A 20,476-nucleotide genomic window follows, 5' to 3' on the forward strand; every position below is an offset into this window, starting at 1 on the left:
ATTACTTCCAGATTTGTCTGTCCAGAACTCACTTTTAGGGGAAGGTTTGGCACCTCGACAAGCAGAAACTGAAACGACACACAAAATCAAAAATTGTACGAAACTGCACCAAATGGAAATCGATCGAAATATAAATTGCACTGATATTTTTGATATTTGAATTTGTATCCAAAAATTTTAAAATCGACACACTGAACCGAGCCATAATAACATTTATTTTTATTTATTTATTATTTTATATATTTACATATAATATATAAATTATATATATTATAAAACATATAATTATGTATAATCTAAAATACAAAAATTATTTTACATCTATTTTGAAAAATAAAAATATTATCAAGTCAATTCAAGTTTGTTATTCTATTAGAAGCAAACTAGCATTGTATCTCGTGCGAGGTACGGGCTTATGATGATTGTCGGTGTTCTTGTCACCGCCCGACAATGAAGAGAACATATAGCTTCTTGTTGTGTTATGTTTTGGTCATTGTTGTTGTATGATTTGAACAGGTCTTTTAATGTTTGACTGGTACACCAATCTTGTAATGTGAGTTAGAAAAGTTGTGTTTAAAACAGTGCAAACCATGATCAGGATGTGGTAATTATAGGAAGCAACAACATGAAATATGCATGTAAATCCCCAATATCTGCAACTGTAAGTAGGTGGCAGAAATCTTGCTGTTAATTTCATTCAATCGATGCAGTTGTCTTATAAAAAAAAAAAAAATTCAGTCCCGAATGGAGGTGCAACTTTGTTATTCGAAGGATATCTAAGTTTACATCTTATTGGACAAAATCTTAAGTCCTATGAAGGTGTAGCTGAGAGTAAGGTAGAAGGCATGTTATTAGCATCTAGGTACTGAGATGCCGGTGAATATTATAACGCTGACATGAAGTACAATATTTTTCTAGTTATATCCCTAAACAGGGCGATGCCTTGCACAACACTGTTTATCACAGGTTAGTGATTATAAATGACCATTTTTATATGAACGAACCGGTCCACAAGTCACTACCAAAAAATGCAATTTTAAGAATAGAGGAGTGGGAATACTATATGAACATATGAATTTCGTGAAAATCTTTGATAGTACAGCCCAAAGTTTAGCCGGTATTTTAATGAACGACATAATTATTTAAGTGTTTGCATAAAATATTGTGAATGATAGGCACATCGAAGAATGCATGTGACAAGGATTCAGACTAAATAAAGATCTTAGTCCAGCCACAAGATATTTCACAGATGATTAACTCAATAAACACAAACCAGACAACGCCTATTGTGTTGTGAATTCTCATTCTTATGATACATTTTTAAGTGAAAAGATTTTTTTTTTTTTTGGGGGGGGGGGGGGGTTGCAAGCCTTGAAATAATTAATATATGTTTCAAAACCTTAGAAGATTTCCTAGCTCATAGTTGTCTAAACCTAGAAGGCTTTAAAATCAATAAATCAATTAAGAATGCTTTAAACTTTTCTTCTGGTATATTAACACAGAATCTACACGAAGACCGTTTCTGGTATGCATGCAATCAATCTTAGTCATTGAAAACTTGACCTTTATTGTTATAGTAGGACTTTCTGTGACAAATCTCCTCCACTGTACAAAATCCAATAGTCAGGCTCCCGTAGATAGCATTGGGATGTATTATGTTGACCATCTGATGTTACTAGTTGGAACTTTACATATTTGATATCCCAATCATGTACATGCTCCGCGTTGTAAACTTGTCGACAAAATCTTTTAGTAATATTAATGAATTGTTTTATTTTCTAAAATAATGATAAATTCAGTGTATGAGCGTGTAATATGTGTAATTGCACATATAAATGATAAATCGGTAATGATGATTATTTTTAGATGCGGCCGTTTACCTCTGATATGCAAGTACGCATTTAAGGACTCTTAAATTCAATGCATTTGTATTTCAGTATCCAAATGTCACTAACCCAAAATTATCAGGGATCATCAGTTTACTACTGTCATATTAGAGCACTCCCATTGGGAGCTCTATCTTCAATTATTTGGGGATATATATGACATTCGATCCAAGATACCCTTACATCCGGACCCCCAAAATACAATATAAATTGGGGATTAAAATTAAACCCGCATATATGAGCCTGCACTGTTGACCTCCATCTCAGCAACTACACATACACCCGCCGGACTGCATATATGGGGTTGCACTATTGATCTCCATCTCAGCAACAACACATACAACCGTCAATCATCATATTCACAGCTATATGTATTCAAATTTTGTAAAGACGGATAGAGAAAAAATATTAAAAAATAATATAGAGATGAAGATAAGGATCGGATTGTGGGAACCTTTGAACTGCAAACTAAAATTTTGGGATAATTACGGGGAATTACTATATAGTAAGTTCTTGGGGGTTAAGAAAAAGGTTTTCAATGGGAATGCTCTGGAGAGGAAAAAAAAGCCAATAGCTATTACATCATTGGGAAAAAATGAACAGGCTGCGTGGTCCTTAGATTAGGTCATCTCTACCTAGGAGCATATTTTTCCAGATGGCTAGAGATATTGAGAGATCTTGATAAGGCAGACCCCGATCAGTGGCCATTTGTCTGTCTTGCACCTCAACTGATCAAGCTTTCCATCTCTACATGGCAATCTACATCTTCATGAAAAGTCCATGACAAGTCCGTTTGTCTGTCTTGCACCTCAACTGATCAAATTTTCCATCTCTACATGGCAATCTACATCTTCATGACAAGTTGACAATTTAACAACCTGACAATGTACTACTTCCAGCTGCACATTCTCCAGGAAGCTGCTAGTTTTAATTAATATCAACATTTTTTGGATAATTAAGTACATCTTTATAATGGAGCGGTTCAAATGTAACATGGTAGGCTAAGCAAGTGATGGTAGCTAAACAGAACAGCTACATAGGAGACAGGTTCCAGCATGATAACTAGGTATGAGTATGCCAACACCAAACCTGCTTCTCAACACATGTGATAGAATTGATCAACTTAGTAACATAGAGAATATCATTATGATGACCATTTTATATTCATTTACAGAGTAATTCTTCAAAAGGTCAAAGCAACATCTGCAGACTACGGCCCTGTTTGGAGATTAGCGGTTAGCCGTTAGCGGATTGAATTAAATTAGATGTTTTGACTAGCTGATTAAAAGAAATGTATTTACTATCTGATTAAATTAAAGGTTTCTCGTATAACTGTTTTTTCTGACACAAACCAAAACCTCCAACTCAAAAAACTCCTCAAAATAGCTTTTTGGATCCAAACCTCTATTTCAATCCGCTAACTACCAAACACAAATATTAGCTTATTCTAGTGGTCTAATCTCTAAAACACCTCAAACTTCTAATTTTGTCCAAAACATCTAACTTCCAAACATGGCCTATATGAGTGGTAGTCTGGTACCATCTTTAACTCAACTGCACTAGGCTAATATCAAAGGGAAGATGATATCAAAGCAGTAAATCAAAAGTCTATGACGGTGGGGCTTGATACATATATTTTCCTCCTCTACGAGGAAATTTAGACAAAACTAGAGCAGTTGTGTGGTTGACAAGTACTAAAAAAATGGAAATGGGTAGCATCATCCACAATTTTCGTTGATGCTGTAGCAAACCCAAAATCCACCAAAGGAACGAAAACTATGGAAAGTAAACAGAACTGCAGAAGATCTAGAATCCTGACAAATATTCTATACCAAAATTGATTATATTTTCTAATATTTGATCAGCCTATAGACAGTGAGGTATTCAATGAATGAATCTGTTGCAAATGTCTTAAGATTAATAATACAACACTATAATGCCCATTTGAATGCTATCAGAAGTTCATTAAAATCTTCTCCTTGGATACTCCATCAGATACAAGGGCTGAAGTAATCTCCTGAAAAGGACGCATCCATAGTTAATGTTACCATAACAATCACAAGAACATGTAAAAAATTATAGAGAGAGTTCCATAGCATACCATTACAAATATATATAGTATGTACATATACATATAATACATATATTCATCATATTTTTTATGAAATATATTTACAAATTTTGATTAGTGAATCAAAAAGGAAACTGTACAATTTTTTCTTCCAAAAATGATTGAAAATTATGCAATGTTTCAATACTATTCTACAATAGAATCATAATTATCCAAAATTATTCTACTATACAACCAGTTTCGAAAATCAACTTTTTTGTTCAAATTTAGGTGTTAAATTAATTATAATATATACATATATCGTACTATTAATTAGAGTCACTTTTTATGTGTATTCTATATTAAAATCAATGATTTGTGATAGGATGTTACGTAACTCTATATAAGAGGGTTCTCTCTAGAATGTTGACCTATATGTATTTTAAGTGGAATAGAGAAATCTATGAGTCAGCAGCATTTATCAAACCCAAGTGTTACCGGAGAGATGTCTTAGTCCAAAAGTACACTAAAAAAAAACTAACTAGCAGGTATCATTAGAGTTTGTTTGGTTCTTAGTGGATCCATATGCAAAGAAATAAAATTCCATTGAAGTGAAGACGTTATTTGGCTAGTAAGAAGTGACCACCAACTACCTTGTGTATACATAGAACTGCATAATCGATTTTTATAATGCAATTAAGCAGCATCTTTAACTACTAAAATACACACTAACTGCCATTTAATCTTCTAAAAGAAAAAGAAATTAAGCATATGAAACTCCTTATTGCAGTGATGTGACCCAATGGTCTAAAGGTAAATGAGAAACTCAAGGAGAACGAATCTGGAAACATATGTCATTCCACCAGAAATGATAAAAGAAAAGTCAAAATCCAGGTTATCAAAGAACAAATATGATAACAGCAATTACAAACCTCGGCCATCTGTTTCTGACCACAGAGCACTGCACCAGTGGATTCTGGGTTGTAATTTTTTTCAGCTCTAGAGAAGGCAGCCTACAAGAACTCAATAATATCAAACATCATTTTAAATCAAACTATAAAGTCAGCAATACCAAAGGTTAAAAAGTAGAAATAGTTAAAACCACACACTATAATTACCTGTACGTAGCCACTTTCACCATTCCAATTATCATCCGGTAGAGATAATACAGGTACAATTTTAACGCCAGATGATTCCCAATCTTTGAATCTATCCTATGAGGTTGAATGATTGACATTCAGAATCAGTTCTTTCTTGAAATTAAAATTGGTTGTTTCACTTTTCACACGCATAAACATGTATAGGTTTTCACATTACAGGGAAATCTTAATTACCTGATATGCCATCCTCTTGAGGTTTCTCGCACCGTAGTAGAGCCTCACATCAGATCTCTTATCAGCACCAAACCCTGTCTCGATCAAAGACCGGATTGGGCTGCATGACATTAAGTATATGAGATTTAGTGAAAAAACACACAAAGAATTAAGTAGTTAAGCTAAAAAACTCTAAATAAAGTTTTTAAATTTTACATATATCTTCCATTCCATACAGCTCAGCAATCAGTAAAAACGAAGTATAATACTTGTGACGATAAAATTTCAAAAGATATAAATAATGATCAGTAAAGCTATAGAGGTGGCAACTCCCAAGTATGGCTAGTAACAGTATGTATGATGGTTTTAAAGTTGCAGAAAGATAGAACGTTGATTAAAAGAATACAATGTCCATTCATTTTATAAAAAGATTTGTTATAATTTTCGTGTGTGTGTGTGTGTAAATCGAGTTGCAAAACTGTAAACATAACAAATTTTTGGCATCAATATGCTTTCCATGTAAAAAAAGCAGGCAAACTCGACCATATCAGAGTATCTATAAGAGCATTAAAAGTTAGAAGATACTAGTAACAACACTCCTACATTACATAAACTCTTTATTTCATCTCAAGTATATGGGTCAGATACTCTACACCAGTGCATGGTTGTGGACACTCAATAATTCCCTTTAAGCTAAAATATGCAACACAACCTCATTTCACGCCAAAATTCTCAGTTCCATGTTCTATGCACCGTTATATTTTAGGCCTACAAATGCAAAATTTAATCATATCGTTTGGTTCGACACTTCCTTTTATGCCCAAAAACTACAGGATTTTCATTACATTGCCCTAGTCCCACACTCCAACAAGTATAAATGTTACACGTCTAGCTAGCAAGGTCAACGCAAAACATAACTACAATTCACATATTCAAGCATATGTTTCTGCCATTTTAAAGTTTAGCTACGATCCTAACATTTAGCAGTACTCCACAATTCGACATTTGATATTTCCCTTTCGTAAAACATTTCAAAATTAAATTGAACCGATCAACTGAACAAAGTCAATTAGCAACAAATTCAGCAAGTGTCTCACTAACCTAATTCCAGAGCCCGTGGCGAAAATAAAAACAGACTGATACTCCTCCGGAGGCGATATCGAACCAATCGGAAACCCCTTCCCCATCACCGACGTCAATTCAACAACATCTCCGCCACTAAGTCCACACAAAATCTCCGCCGTGGAACCAGCCACACTCTTGATCAAAAACTCAAACACGCCTCTCTCCGCCGCCAGCGACGGCGGCGACGCAATCGCGAGGAACGCCGGCTTTTCCACCTCCGGCAGCCGGAGCTGGAGGTACTGGCCGGGAGACTTGTAGGACGCGGCAACCTCCGGCGACTCGGACACGTCGACGGTGACGTGGAAGAGTGACTCGGCGGCCGGTTTGATGGAGACGAGTGGTGTCTGGGTCCAGACGGTGGTGTCTTGTTTGACGGAGGCGGTGATTGAGAGGGCGCGGCGGCGAGTGTGGTGGTTTAGGTGGCGGAGGAGTGTGGGGCCCATGGAGAGGGGGAGGGATTTGGTGTGGAGAGGTGCATGGGAACTCAGGTGGGGGTGAATTGCTAGTGACATGTTTGGGTGGAGTTGAGAGGAGTTGTGTTGGTAGAGAGATGGCCGGCGTGGAACTAGAAGGGTCGAATAGTAAGTGAAGATGGCAAAATTTAAAAAAATAAAACAAAAGAAAAGAAAAGAAAAAAAGATGCTGAACGTTAAGTTGAATAGGCGAATCAGGTGTTTACACGTTGGACATATCGGATAAGTAAACTAAAGCAAACAAAATTTTACATTTGGCAGAATTTAAATTTGTGACTATTTATCCAATATGATTTAGATGTGCTAATCTCTGAATTTAAAATATTTTTAAAACCATTTTGATTTATTAATAATTTATAAATTAAAAATATAATTATAAAAATAAAAATGATTTATGAAATTATAAAATTTTAAAAATTAAGTCAAAAAAGGTGATTTAAATTAATTTCTGATTTTAAATCAGTGTATAGCTCATTTCTGATTTTAAGCAGAATTCTAACCTATTAGACATTTTTCGGTTTAAATTTGACAATAATTCAAACCCGTATTTTAACCTATCTTAGGTTCTTGGACATATTTATAAGATTTTCGAAGTTTCTTTGATATAATAATTTTTGTACTAAAATCTATCTATCATGTGTTTAATATTATTTTTTATACAAAATTTATAGATAAATATTATAGATAAAAAAATATGAGATTAGTTACCGAAAATCGAACCGAAATTTTTCCGATTTATAACCGAAACCGAAATTATTATTTTTGTAATTATCGAAAATCGAAACTAATAACCAAAATTTGAATCCGTCTAGTATCTACTGCAACTGATATTTGATATGAATAATACAAATTCAAGGTCCACATTTATAAAATTAATCATTCACTTGTTCAAAACTAAGCAAAACTAAGCAAGTACCAAGTAATATCTTATGTTGTGAACACATAGATTCAAGCTGTCAGCCACAGGACTACTCTTAAGTTTCTCATGCATTGTTTTGTCTACTGGTAGAAATCTGAGCAGAGTGAATTACGAATAAACACTACTAAAGAGTAATTTGCAAATGAAGCTACCGAAACTACTTGATTACCTCTTCATTATATTATACACATATAGGTAACAACTATAAAAGGTAAAACACTACCTATAACTATAGATAATTAACCGTATATATTATTAATACTAATAATATATTATTAAATATTGAAAATTCGGTTAACCGTTCGAGTTTTTGGTTAACTGCGGTTAAAAACCAAAAATTCGAATTTCAAAATTTTTTCTGCCGAAAACCGAACCCAAATATATAATTTGGTTAACAGAACCGAAAAATTTCGGTTATTCGGTTCGGTTCCGAATGCTCACCCCTGCTTCTAGATCATAATGACTCACTCAAAATCATATTAATTGTTGGTCGTTGAATGTATTGTAGAAAGATGGTTGAATGCAATACTGATAAATTCGAATGTTAATTTCAACAACAAATCTAAGATTAAAGTTTATCAGCAGTATGAAATGTAAGCTTGCAAGAACACAAGAGATTACTTCACAAAATAAATATTTTATTTATTTCTCTGTGTTGCTACAACCTCAAGAAAGTGTTTCTTGAGCTTCAGTTCTCTCAAAATTTACAATGTGTTTTCTCTCAACAGATACAATAGAATAAAGGATGTTTTCCTATATGACTAGCATGGTCAAAACATCACTATCATTACGGGTCCTGATACAAATCAAGCTCTACTTTGCAAGCAACCCGAGAACATTCTATTTTGAGCTTGTCAAATCCCAGTAGACGGGTGACCTCACATTTTCTTGAATTAGCGATTCTTGTATTGTTAACTCTTGAGCTTCTGTCGTAGTCTTTGCAGGTGTGCTACAAAACAAACTTTTATAGCATTGACTTTTGAACATCTTTATCTGCCACAAGATTTGACTTGATGAAGATTCAAATTCAAACCGTATCTCTGAAAACAATATCTTTGAGACACTAAGACTTGCTATCAGACAATGGCCTTTAAATGATAGTATGATTCTGTGTCGATGTTGCTGTCAAGAAATCCAAACTTTGCTCTCATATAGAATGAACTTGCTGTCTCCGAAACTTCCGCCAATGTTGCTGTTAGATGTAAACTATCTGTCATGACCTACAACTAATTGTCTTCTATAGTTTTACTATCGAACAGTTGATAGTAACTTCCCTTTATTCTTGCTCTCATTTCCTTGTACAATTTGAGGCTTGAACAATTAAATGAACTTCTTCCAAATGTAAATTTATTACATGACAGTTATTATAAGACTACGTGGACATACTATGGTTATAACAGTATATTCTACATGACAGTTACTATAAGGCTACGTAGACATACTATGGCTATGACAGGCTATGATAGTATATTCTGCTGAGAATGATCTGAGTGAAAAAATTCAAGTTAAGATACCTATCACCTATAAATTTTAACATTAATAAGAATATATTTAAAGGAAAATGCTAAGTACCCAAAATATTGTCCTAGATATTTTTCCTCAATGATGTGTCGAAATTTGATTGGCTGTATTCACTCTAACACTAATGAGATCCCCTTGTATATGCATCAATCATCTAATCACTATGTTCCACTTATTTGTCACATCATTCAGTAAAAAAATTTGAAATTTTTTTTGGGATATGTAGCATTACCCCTTAAAAGTCTAACTTGACTCAGATATATTACCCCGCAATGATTCATGCATATTTAGCTAAAGCACAATCTAATTTATAATGTTTATAATTCTAAGCACTATGATTATTTAATATTTTCAACTGAAATTAAAGTCAATCACATCATATTTTCAACTATGGAAAGCAATTACAATGGAGAATAACACCTTACATATTTAGTAAAAAAATTAGTTGGTTATTATTTTATTATATTTAACTTTCTTTAAAAAAATTTATTTTAATTAACTTTGGTCAAGATGAAATAACATTTATAATTAGTGAACTCATTCACAAACATTTATAATTAGATGGTCTAATATATAATTAGCAAACTCATGGATATGTATTTTTAAGTATAAAACATATTAATTACTTTTAAATTAATTCAATCTTTTTAAATAAATATGATCAAAATTGTGGCAAAATCAAATTTAATATTCTCTCTATTGGGAGACCAGTAGTATATACTAGGAGACGGAACACGAAACAAACTTTAATATTCATGTAAAGTATAATTTTATAATTTATTTTTAAAATTTTATTCAACCGAACAAAATTTTAATCTTTTAATTTTTATTTAATTTTTTTTAAAAAATAAGTTATAAAACTATATGTTATAGGAGTATTTCCAAAACAATGAAAAAAGAACGTATAGAATTGAATGAGAGTCAAAATGTAAACAAGTGATAAAAAGCTAAGTCTTTTAAGTATTTTAAAGTATAAAAGATTTTAATATTTTAAATTAACTAAAAATCTTTCTATTTTCTAAATAAGTACGATCAAAATGGTTGCAAAATTTTGAATTTGTTGAAATATAAAACCGATTACAAGAAGGATAAAAATAAAAATAAAAAGAAAAATCCGAAAGGGGAAGAGCGTTTTGGGGGCAAGGCAATATTAGAAAACAAAACATCCCGCCAAATCCAGTTTTCCAAAATCGCCGTCAGGTCTCCAAATCTCGATCAATAATTTCACTATTTAAGATCTTCAAAGCGTCTCGCTCTCGCCACTCGCTCAGTTCCAATTATTTTAGCTTCCGCGTAATTAGGGTTTCGCAATGAGTGCTGTGAACATCACAAACGTCACCGTTTTGGACAATCCATCCCCCTTTCCAAACCCTTTCCGCTTCGAAATCTCCTACGAGTGTCTCCTCCCCCTCCAAGATGGTAATTAACTCATTTTCAACTCATTTCATCAATTTATTGGTGTATATGTATGTGCTTTTTGGTGTGATTTTTTTGAAGTTAGTGATTGTGTGTTGCGGATTATTATGAATTAGTTTCATTGAAAAGAGCTGTTTATTGTGTGCTTGAGTGTGTTAATTATCGATAAAATGAAATGAAAGAAATAGCTGTTTATTTTATTGGTTTGGATTTAGATGATGGTTAATTCAAAGATCTGTTAGCTTACGAGAATTTGGGACTGTAAGTAAATGGAATTGTTGTTGAATTGCGGTATCTGAGAAAGTTAGATACTGATACTGTTTAATTAGGTGTATGCTTGTTGTTCTGCTGGCTATTAGTTTTGGGGACAACAGATAGTTTGTGATGGAGGGGAACTCGATAACAGTAAGACATGTGCGCTGCAGCGTAGAGGATGGATTTAAGATTCGTTTATTATGTTGTGTTTTGTTTTTGTTTGGATGAACTAGATTATTGTTTTATGTATTATAATTATGGATGTTATAACTTGCTAGGGTTTAGTGGAGAATATATTTGCTCAGTGTAAGTCTAGTAATATGTTGTTATGTCTGCTTGACTAACTTGTCATTTATGAAGGTGTCCTGTATTGTTTTTGCAATATATTCAAGAGTTGCGTGATGCAATCCTATAGTGTCTGCTTGAGTTATCTGTAACAGATGAATGGCATAAACCTTATATTTTTTATGTTTTAATGATCTGTGCGGTATTTGAAATGGTTTGTTGCCTCGTTAATTTCTCTAAAAAATCCCATAGATTTGACTAATACCCTTACAGTTTTCCTACGATCCAGATTTTAAGCATTAATCACGGCTGAAATAAGTTGTCTATGTACAATGAGAAACATAGTGATTCTTTTTGAAAGTGATTGCTTTTTAGTTTCCTTACAGTAGTATCTTATCAAATGAAGTGTATCCCTTCCTTTTGTTGTTTAGTTGATTTGTTTCTGTTTCCATCATTGTAAAATGTACTGTATTTTTTTTTTAGGATGCATTTTAACTAATATTTTATATAAGCATTTGCGCGCTCAATTTTATAAATAATCTTTTATTGGTTACTTGTAAGGACTTGTGCTCTCACTTTTGTTTCCGGGGATTATATTGATCACCACAGTTAGGCGTCTTTTATCATCGATTTTTCACCAACATAATCTTTACGTTCTTATACTTTGTCTTTTGGAATTATTAGATCTAGGATTTGTTTATTATTTTGCGTTTTGTTTTTCTTTTGATGGAACTGAATTATTGTTTTAGATACTATATTGTTGTTATAATTGGTGAGGGTTTACGGAGAATTTATTTGCTTATTCTAAGTCTAATAATATATTGTAGTAATGTCTGCTTGACTAACTTGTGATTTGTAATGGGGAATTGTATTGTCTTTGCAATTTATTGAAAGAGTTGAGTGATGTATTACTGCAGTGTCTGCTTGAGTAAGCTTTAACAGAGGAATGGAATAAACCTGATTATTTTTTATGTTTTAATGATATGTGCACAATTGGAATATGGTGTTGCCTCGTCCACTTTAGTAAAAAATCCCATAGATTTTACTTACAACTTCACATTTATTCACCAGATCTTGAGCATTAAACACTATAAACATATGTTAGGTCTATTGCCAATGAGAAACATAGTAATTCAATTCCTTTTTTTTTTTTTTTTTTTTTTTAATTTTCTTTAGTTTCCTTTATACATTTTTTGGTTGATTTGTTCCTGTTTCCATCTTTGTAAAATTTGTGCCATCTTTTTTTTGAATGAATCGATACTAAAATTTTAAATAAGCATTTGTGGGCTCAATTGTATGAATAATCTTTAACTGTTACTTGAGAATTTGTGCTCTAACTTTAGTTTCTGTGTGATTGATTACCACTATTTGAGGGTTCTTTTATCATCTACTTTTCTGACAACAAAATTCACAAGTTTCACCAACATAGTCTATGTGGTTTTATACTTTGTCGTTCTAAATTATTAGATGAAACAGATGTAATTGCTTTCCCATTGTATTGCAACACGTTCTAGGCTCACAAGTCATGTGATCCCGAGGTTTAAAATGTCAATTCTAGCCTTCTACGTCTCTGGTTTTTTTATGTTAAAATAATTTTGTCTTGGCACTGCATCTAATGAGTAAGCTTTTCAATAAATCCGTGCATACACTGTTTTAACCCTCTATGTGAACATGGTATCTTGGCCAAAAGGAGCTTATAGAGTGGCACTCTTGACTTGCCTCTTAGCTCACAAGAGAGTAATTAGATGCAGACAGTACAAAGTTACCAATCACTGACAATTAATGATCAGTGAAATTGGATATATTTGTTTCTTCATTCGGTTTGTGCTACTTGTTGGAGGAAGTGTTTGCATGGCTGAAGTCGGTCTTGCTGTCAAATAATTTACCAGAGTTTTACTTCTTGCTGTCAAATTCTTTTACTGGAGTTTCTTCTTCTTTACTTTAATGAGTCTAACTGGGATACCTTTGAATTTATACAGATTTGGAGTGGAAATTAATATATGTGGGATCTGCTGAGGATGAGACTTATGATCAAGTCCTGGAAAGTGTCCTTGTTGGACCAGTTAATGTTGGCAGCTACCGCTTTGTGTTTGAGGTAATCATGGAATGCACGGTCACTTTCAAAATTACGTGTCAGTGTAACATTGAATATGAATTGGTAATATCTGTTATCTTGATGTGTACAGGCAGATCCTCCAGATCCAGTAAAAATCCGTGAAGAGGATATCATTGGTGTGACAGTACTCCTCTTGACCTGCTCTTATCTGGGGCAGGAGTTCATCCGAGTGGGTTACTACATTAACAATGACTATGATGATGAACAACTAAAAGAAGAGCCTCCCCAAAAGGTTTTGATAGACAGGGTTCAAAAAAACATTTTGGCCGACAAACCCAGGGTGACAAAGTTCCCAATCAATTTCCAGCCAGAGAACAATGAAAATGAACTGCAGCAACCTCCTCTTTCACCTGGCCATGCCACCGAAATCAATGAAAACGGCGAACAACCATCTACATCAGCCTGTAACAATGCGCTCTCCCTGGAACCAGCTAGCCAGACAGTTAACTAGTATATTGTAATAGCTCTACCTATGTCTGGGGTGAAATTTGCAGACTATTCTTTGTGTTAGCCGCCAAATATAAAAGCTCGTCATTATGCATGCTTTTAAATTTACAAAGTCAAAGTCAAGGGATGTGGTAGTGTTAAATTTGTTATGAAAAGCATTTGTCATGGATGATGCATCATGAAGGACTGGTGATTTACGGCTCTTGTTAAAATTTATATAAAATATTCGACTATTGGGACAGGTGCAGCGTATGGTCGACCTCGTTTTTACTTGTTTGCACTCGAATCAGTGATGAGTTACAGCAATCATTGATGAAAAACAATATACTAGTACTCCCTCCGTCCCTCTGAGTTGTATACAATGGGGGACGGGGACGCGGCACGGACTTTAATGCTCCTTTAAAGTGTAGTTGTGTAATTTATTTTTTAAATTTTCTTTTTCTGAATTAAAGTTTGGATGTTATATTTTTATTCAGAAAAAGAAAATCTCAAAAATAAGTTACGGAACTATATTTTATAAGAGCATTGAAATGCGTGTCGAGCAGTTGAAAAGAAACGTATACAATTAAATGGGACAGAGGGAGTATTACGTAAGAAACAAATTTGGATCTATTGTCGTAATTTCATCAACAAAATGAACAGCATAATTTATTTATTTTTGCAGAGAAAAAGCATGGGGAAGAGCTCCTCCTTAACATTGGCAACTAGGCAAGTTTTAAAATATTGAAGTTCAATCTACCTATTTCTGCTCTGCTAGCCTCCGAGAAATTTCTCAAGTAAACTAAAGGTAAGCAATTTATTGTTTGTCATTTGCATTTAGCTTTAGCATAATGTGCTTTGCTGAAACGGCTGTTCATTATTTATGTTGAAAACTAAAATCAAGTTGAATTGCCTAAGCAAGTTTGAAATATATATACGTTAATGATTTGCGATAGCAAATTAGCCATGTCCAAATTTTAGGGATGTATTTAACCAGATTGTTAGTGGAAAAATAATAATTGTATGAATTTCATAAAATTATAATTATTTTAATTTTACATGAAATTTATTCAATTTGAGGTCAAATATCATAAAATCGTTGTAGAATTTTTGAAATCTAACCATATTTCTTCAAAATTTCATAGATTATTGAGAGATTTCTCAAAATATAAATATAAATTTTTTATGAAACTAAAAAATTTATTGTATTTGAATCTATCAGATTCCATTACCAGATTTCGAATACCACATATTCTTATTAAATATTAACAGAATTTTTTTTAACATAACTTAATATCTTAATTAAGTATCACATGATTTTCTACATTTTTTAGGGTCAAAATTTAATAATTCACAATAACCATAATCATGAGATGCATGAAAATACATAAATCACTCAATTAAAATCAATTACTTAAATTTATATCATTTGAAAACTATATTTAAAAAATAATTTGGGATAAAAAATATTTTGAAACAAATTTGAGATGCGTAGTAGGAAAGAAAATAACTAATTCCTTTTTAACGGATATTACTTGTGCTGTCATACAAAAATTTATGATTCTTTTTTCTTATTTCAAGAAAGATAAAAAGAACAAAGGGAAACTCATGCACACACCACACGGACTTATTATAGACCCCCTAGTCTACACTCCACAGTCCATACATCACACTTTTCATTATTTCCATATATTGCGATATATATAAAGCGGCGGTGTACAACTCTATCTCCTTCATCTCCGCCGTGAAATCGCAACCAGGGGCCGCCGGAGCTAGCAGTACCTTGAGCTACACGGCAAGATGGAAGATGGTCTGTTGATCAAAAGAGCTAACGATGAAGATACCAAAGAAATGAAACAACAAGGTTTAAGAGTGATAACATGGGTTGTGTTTTATGAAGAGTTGAAGAGGTTGAGTTATATAGCGGGACCCATGGTGGCGGTTACTTTATCAGTTTACTTGCTTCAAGTTGTGTCCGTAATGATGGTGGGCCATCTTGATGAACTGGCTCTTTCGAGTACTTCTATTGCCTTTTCTCTGGCGGGTGTCACTGGCTTTAGTGTCATGGTATGTTTTCTTTTTTGTTTTCGAGAATCTGATTTAAGCGGGATATACTGGGTATTTGATTCGGGATATATTGGATAGTTAATTTGGTTGGTGTGATGGCTTTTTATTTCTTTGGATTTTCTTGTTATTTTGTGCTGATTAATTATTGAACTTTGTTTGTATTCGATTTTTGGGTATTATGGCCCTCTTAATTCGTAATGGTTTGTACTTGATATATTGATATTTATCGCTAAAAATATTCTCATTAAGAAGTTTTGATCTTTGTATACTTCATATAGGGGATAATTTGATATCATTATGTCGCTAGGAGCAATTAGGTACTATAAATCGACAGTCATGAACTAAAAGATTGATAGAAATGTAGTCCATGGAAAGCTTGATGTTGAGATATGATTGAAATAGGAGCGAATAAGCTGGTAGTTAGTGGATTTTAATTTTATGGAACAAACATAGGTTTGGTGTGTTCATGTGGCTGCAAAGAAAGAAGTATTAAGTTTTAACGTCATATTATCATCTCAAATTGGTTGTTGAAGTGTTTGGTGCTCGTTAAGAAGTCTGTGCTAGTTTTTTTTTCTTCACTTTTTGCAAAATAAGTCTGTGCTAGTTTTTGGGGTTTAGTTGCAGTTATAATCATTTCCAGTTTGCTATCTATACTTAAGAACACTAACTGTTCATCTTTCTTAGTATACTTATTTGGGAATTTGTAGGAATCGGTTAATTCATTTGAACTTTTGTAGAAGATGAAATAAGTTTTACTGTCCAACACATTATGCCTAGTATAATAGCCATCAGTCAACACGAACTCACAATATTCAAAGAGGCACTAAGTGCTTCTCGGTGTCAGGAGTGGATCTTGTGTGGTAATTAGTTTACATCTTATTCCTTCTGTGGTCTTTAAGCTGACAATTACAAATATAACTACCTGAATTTACAATACCATACATTTCATAATATTTCAGTCAAATGAGATAGACTATTGAAGATAATCTCTCTGTTAGATTTTAGAATCTGCATTTCTAGTAACACTAAATTTTGGATTATACTGGAGTGCCTCCAACTCGCAAGGGGTATGGAAATCTCGCAAGTGGAACACATTATTTAAAAGCATAGATGATAACAGTTATATACTGGGTTGAGTTTAATGTTATGATAATTATTGTTTATATATATATCTTACTGTTGTAGATGACAACAACTTTACTCTTGAAACAGCAAGGAATGTCCAGTGCTTTAGAAACTTTATGTGGGCAGGCTTATGGAGCCGGGCAATACCAAAAGCTTGGAATTCAAACGTACACTGCTATCCTATGCCTCATAATAGTTTGTATCCCTCTCACTGTGTTATGGATAAACATGGGCCATATACTAATTTTTATAGGACAAGACCCTATGATTTCACGCGAAGCTGGAAAATTCATAATATGGCTTATTCCTTCGCTATTTGCTTATGCAACTCTTCAACCACTTGTCCGGTACTTCCAAATGCAAAGCTATATCTTTCCTTTGCTTGTTAGCACAGGTCTCACTTTTTGTGTACACGTACCTCTATGCTGGGTGCTGGTATTCAAGTCTGGACTATATAATGTTGGAGCAGCATTGTCGATAGGTATATCCATGTGGCTAAATGTGATGATCCTTGGTTTATTCATAAGATACTCTAGTATTTGTGCAAAAACGCGTGCTCCTATCTCCATGGAAATATTTAATGGGATTAAAGAATTCTTTCTATTTGCCATCCCTTCTGCTTTCATGCTCTGGTAACCTCTCCCTTGCACTATTTTGTTATGGGTAAAGCTCTTGATATATATCTTATCAATGCCTGAATCACATACAAGTTCTTATGAGTTTCTAATTGTTCGCAATTGTAGCCTTGAGTGGTGGTCCTTTGAGCTACTTGTCTTGCTCTCCGGGCTTTTACCAAATCCACAGCTTGAAACATCTGTACTGGCTATATGGTATGTCTTGTATCAGCACATGATAACGATGTGTATCTCTCCAGTTTGATGACTTTCTTTATTGTGCATTTTATGTAACAGTCTGAACACAATTGCAACACTCTATGCAATACCGTACGGATTTGGTGCTGGTGTGAGGTTGGTTCTAAACCTTGTCTGATGTTTTTTTATTTATTTTTTATTTTTTTGAAGTACTTGTCTGATCTTAGTTTATCGATTTAATGTGGCTAGTTAGTGATCTCAATTAGCCGTCTTTGTTATAGACTGCTGTCACTACTTGGCAACTGAGGGGTTGGATATATGTCTTAGTTATGGAACTCTAATGTGATAGACCTTTCGTGATTGTTAGACTAAACTGCTACTCGCAGTAATATCAAGATAGTTTATATATTCCTTTTTTTCAGCACTAGAGTCTCCAACGAATTAGGGGCTGGAAATCCACAAGGAGCTCGTGTAGCTGTCTTTGTTGTGGTGATTATGGCTCTATCAGAGGCAATTATTATAAGCGGGACTATCTTTGCTTGTCGAAATGTGTTCGGTTACACTTTTAGCAACGAAAAAGAAGTAATTGTTTATGTCACTGACATGGCTCCTCTACTTTGTCTATCTATTATAATGGATAGTATACAAGGAGTGCTTTCAGGTTTGATCTTCCTAATGTAGTGACTGAATAACTATTTGTATTTACATACTGTCTATTCTCTCTCCTTCCCCTTCTTTCCTTCTTTCTTCACTTTTGTGCAAAAGATGATGTTGTCGTGCATATTGAATATGATGGTATACTTCATATTAGGTGTTGCTAGGGGATGTGGATGGCAGCATCTAGGGGCTTATGTCAATCTTGCTGCATTCTACCTTTTTGGAATTCCCATCGCTGCTGCACTGGGATTTTGGGTACATCTGCAAGGAAAAGGACTATGGATCGGCATACAGGCAGGCGCTGCTCTACAATCATTTTTGCTCTTCATCATTACAGTTTGCACAAATTGGGAAAAGCAGGTTGGACCTATATCCTACTTATAGCAAGTATAGCGACATACATAAATGGTAGATTATATGAAGTCGTGAGGAAGTACAGAAATCACTTCGACCCAAAATATTAGTGACAGTCAGGAGGGCGTCTTAGCATTAGTAAGCTGAAGGGTAAGTAAATATTAGCAATGATGTAACAAAAGACATGGCAAAATGACCCAAAATATCTTAACCTTGGATTGATCTTTTGAAGAAAATGGTTTAATATTATTGTCTCTGCCATGTTGATGAAATCTTATAAGTTAAATTTTATGTGTTTTAACTTCTAAATAATGATAACTAGAATCTGTGATTTGTCAGAATTTGAAAATAGTTTGTAATATTAACTTTTAATTTAGTAAAGGTTCTAATCTAAATCTATTTCAAATATAAGTACAAACTGAAAAGACTTGCCATATTATAACTTCCTTTCCGATTTGCTCTTGCTTTGCCAGGAGTACTAATTCTTAACGGAGCACTTGTAATACTCTTGTCGGTCATATTTTTGCCGTTTTCAGTTCTTTTACTTTCATTGTGCAGGCTATTATGGCAAGAGAGAGGTTGCATTAGCAAGAATATTGAACGGATCTTAAACTAATCATTCCATGTTGTCATAGAAGAAATGTAAGACGTGAAATTAAATGAGAATGTTTTTGCTTGAAGATTTTGTTTCAGAATTATATGTTAGTTGTATAGTGACCTTGTACGAGAATACTTAATTCTGATACGGTCCGTTCATTTTAACATCGGCTATCAATTGCTTACAAACAATAAATGTCACCATCTTGCTCGCTAGCAATCCGTTTTCTTCTTAATGATGTACAAGAAGAGGGGGGGTTCTGGCACAGGAGGCATGCAAATCCCCCTCTTAGATTCTGGACTGAGCTTTAAAATATACAAAATGTGGGGGTTCATTGTGCATTCCTGTTCATCATGCCTTTTGTACTGATATGTTATTGTTATTTAATTTTTTTGCTAAGTTGATGTGTTATGTTCTGTTTAGTGGTACAGAGTCTAATACTCTTTCAATTAGTATCTTTCTTCAGTCATCAGCATGAATAATCCTCTGCCTAAATTGTTGAAACAGAGAACATTGTTTTTCTGAGAAACTCTGAAATATGGTTCTCATTCCTATGACCACTTAAACCTTGACATTTTCTTTTGTTTTGCTAAGTTAAACTTTGACATTTAATCTATACTATACTCTAATAATAAGCCAAGCCAACATGAGTATAATTTGTAGTCCAACTTTATAGTAATATTTTTTGGTTTGGTACTCTCCCTCTAAAACTACAAGTCTAAATGTAGGTCTATCACTCTTACATTGTTAAATAGTTTTTAATACTAAAAACACTCATGATAATACATTATCATATAATATCTTATAAAAAAATTATAATGATGTTAAAAGTAAAATTATAACTATTCAATTTTGAATATCTTTTTTTAACAAAACCTTCATATAACCTTTTTCAAATCTAACGTAAATATCTTTTTTCATACATATGAAGATATACAAATATGAAAAATCTGATTTGAAATTAATTGAATAATAGTCATCACATATTAATAACAGAAAAAAATTTATAAATAGATAATGAATTGTAAAAGCTAAATTTTCTTGAGAATGTACAACTCATCAATACTAAAATATTAAG

At 33.4% G+C, this 20,476-nt stretch overlaps 3 protein-coding genes across 3 annotated transcripts; 2 read left to right on the forward strand and 1 right to left on the reverse strand.

Moving 5' to 3' along the window:
- Positions 1-3,693: 3,693 nt before the first annotated feature.
- On the reverse strand, positions 3,694-6,965 carry LOC108193720 (fruit protein pKIWI502). Its single transcript, XM_017360509.2, has 5 exons — positions 6,351-6,965; positions 5,271-5,370; positions 5,055-5,150; positions 4,869-4,949; positions 3,694-3,903 (listed from the first exon to the last, which is right to left on the reverse strand). Exons 1-5 carry the CDS (start codon positions 6,884-6,886, stop codon positions 3,841-3,843), a joined length of 876 nt encoding a protein of 291 aa, XP_017215998.1. The 5' UTR covers positions 6,887-6,965; the 3' UTR covers positions 3,694-3,840.
- A 3,445-nt stretch (positions 6,966-10,410) lies between these two features.
- Positions 10,411-13,975, forward strand: LOC108195278 (probable histone chaperone ASF1A). Its single transcript, XM_017362235.2, has 3 exons — positions 10,411-10,706; positions 13,223-13,338; positions 13,430-13,975. The coding sequence occupies exons 1-3, from the start codon at positions 10,598-10,600 to the stop codon at positions 13,808-13,810; spliced, it is 606 nt and encodes a 201-aa protein (XP_017217724.1). The 5' UTR covers positions 10,411-10,597; the 3' UTR covers positions 13,811-13,975.
- Positions 13,976-15,393: 1,418 nt separating this feature from the next.
- Positions 15,394-19,613, forward strand: LOC108193216 (protein DETOXIFICATION 12). The gene is made up of 7 exons (XM_017359787.2): positions 15,394-15,852; positions 17,065-17,609; positions 17,721-17,807; positions 17,889-17,945; positions 18,212-18,450; positions 18,601-18,806; positions 19,359-19,613. Exons 1-7 carry the CDS (start codon positions 15,586-15,588, stop codon positions 19,386-19,388), a joined length of 1,431 nt encoding a protein of 476 aa, XP_017215276.1. The 5' UTR covers positions 15,394-15,585; the 3' UTR covers positions 19,389-19,613.
- Positions 19,614-20,476: the final 863 nt, after the last annotated feature.

The sequence above is a fragment of the Daucus carota genome, chromosome 7 (assembly GCF_001625215.2).
Source record: "Daucus carota subsp. sativus chromosome 7, DH1 v3.0, whole genome shotgun sequence".
In the NCBI taxonomy this organism is placed as follows: domain Eukaryota; kingdom Viridiplantae; phylum Streptophyta; class Magnoliopsida; order Apiales; family Apiaceae; genus Daucus; species Daucus carota.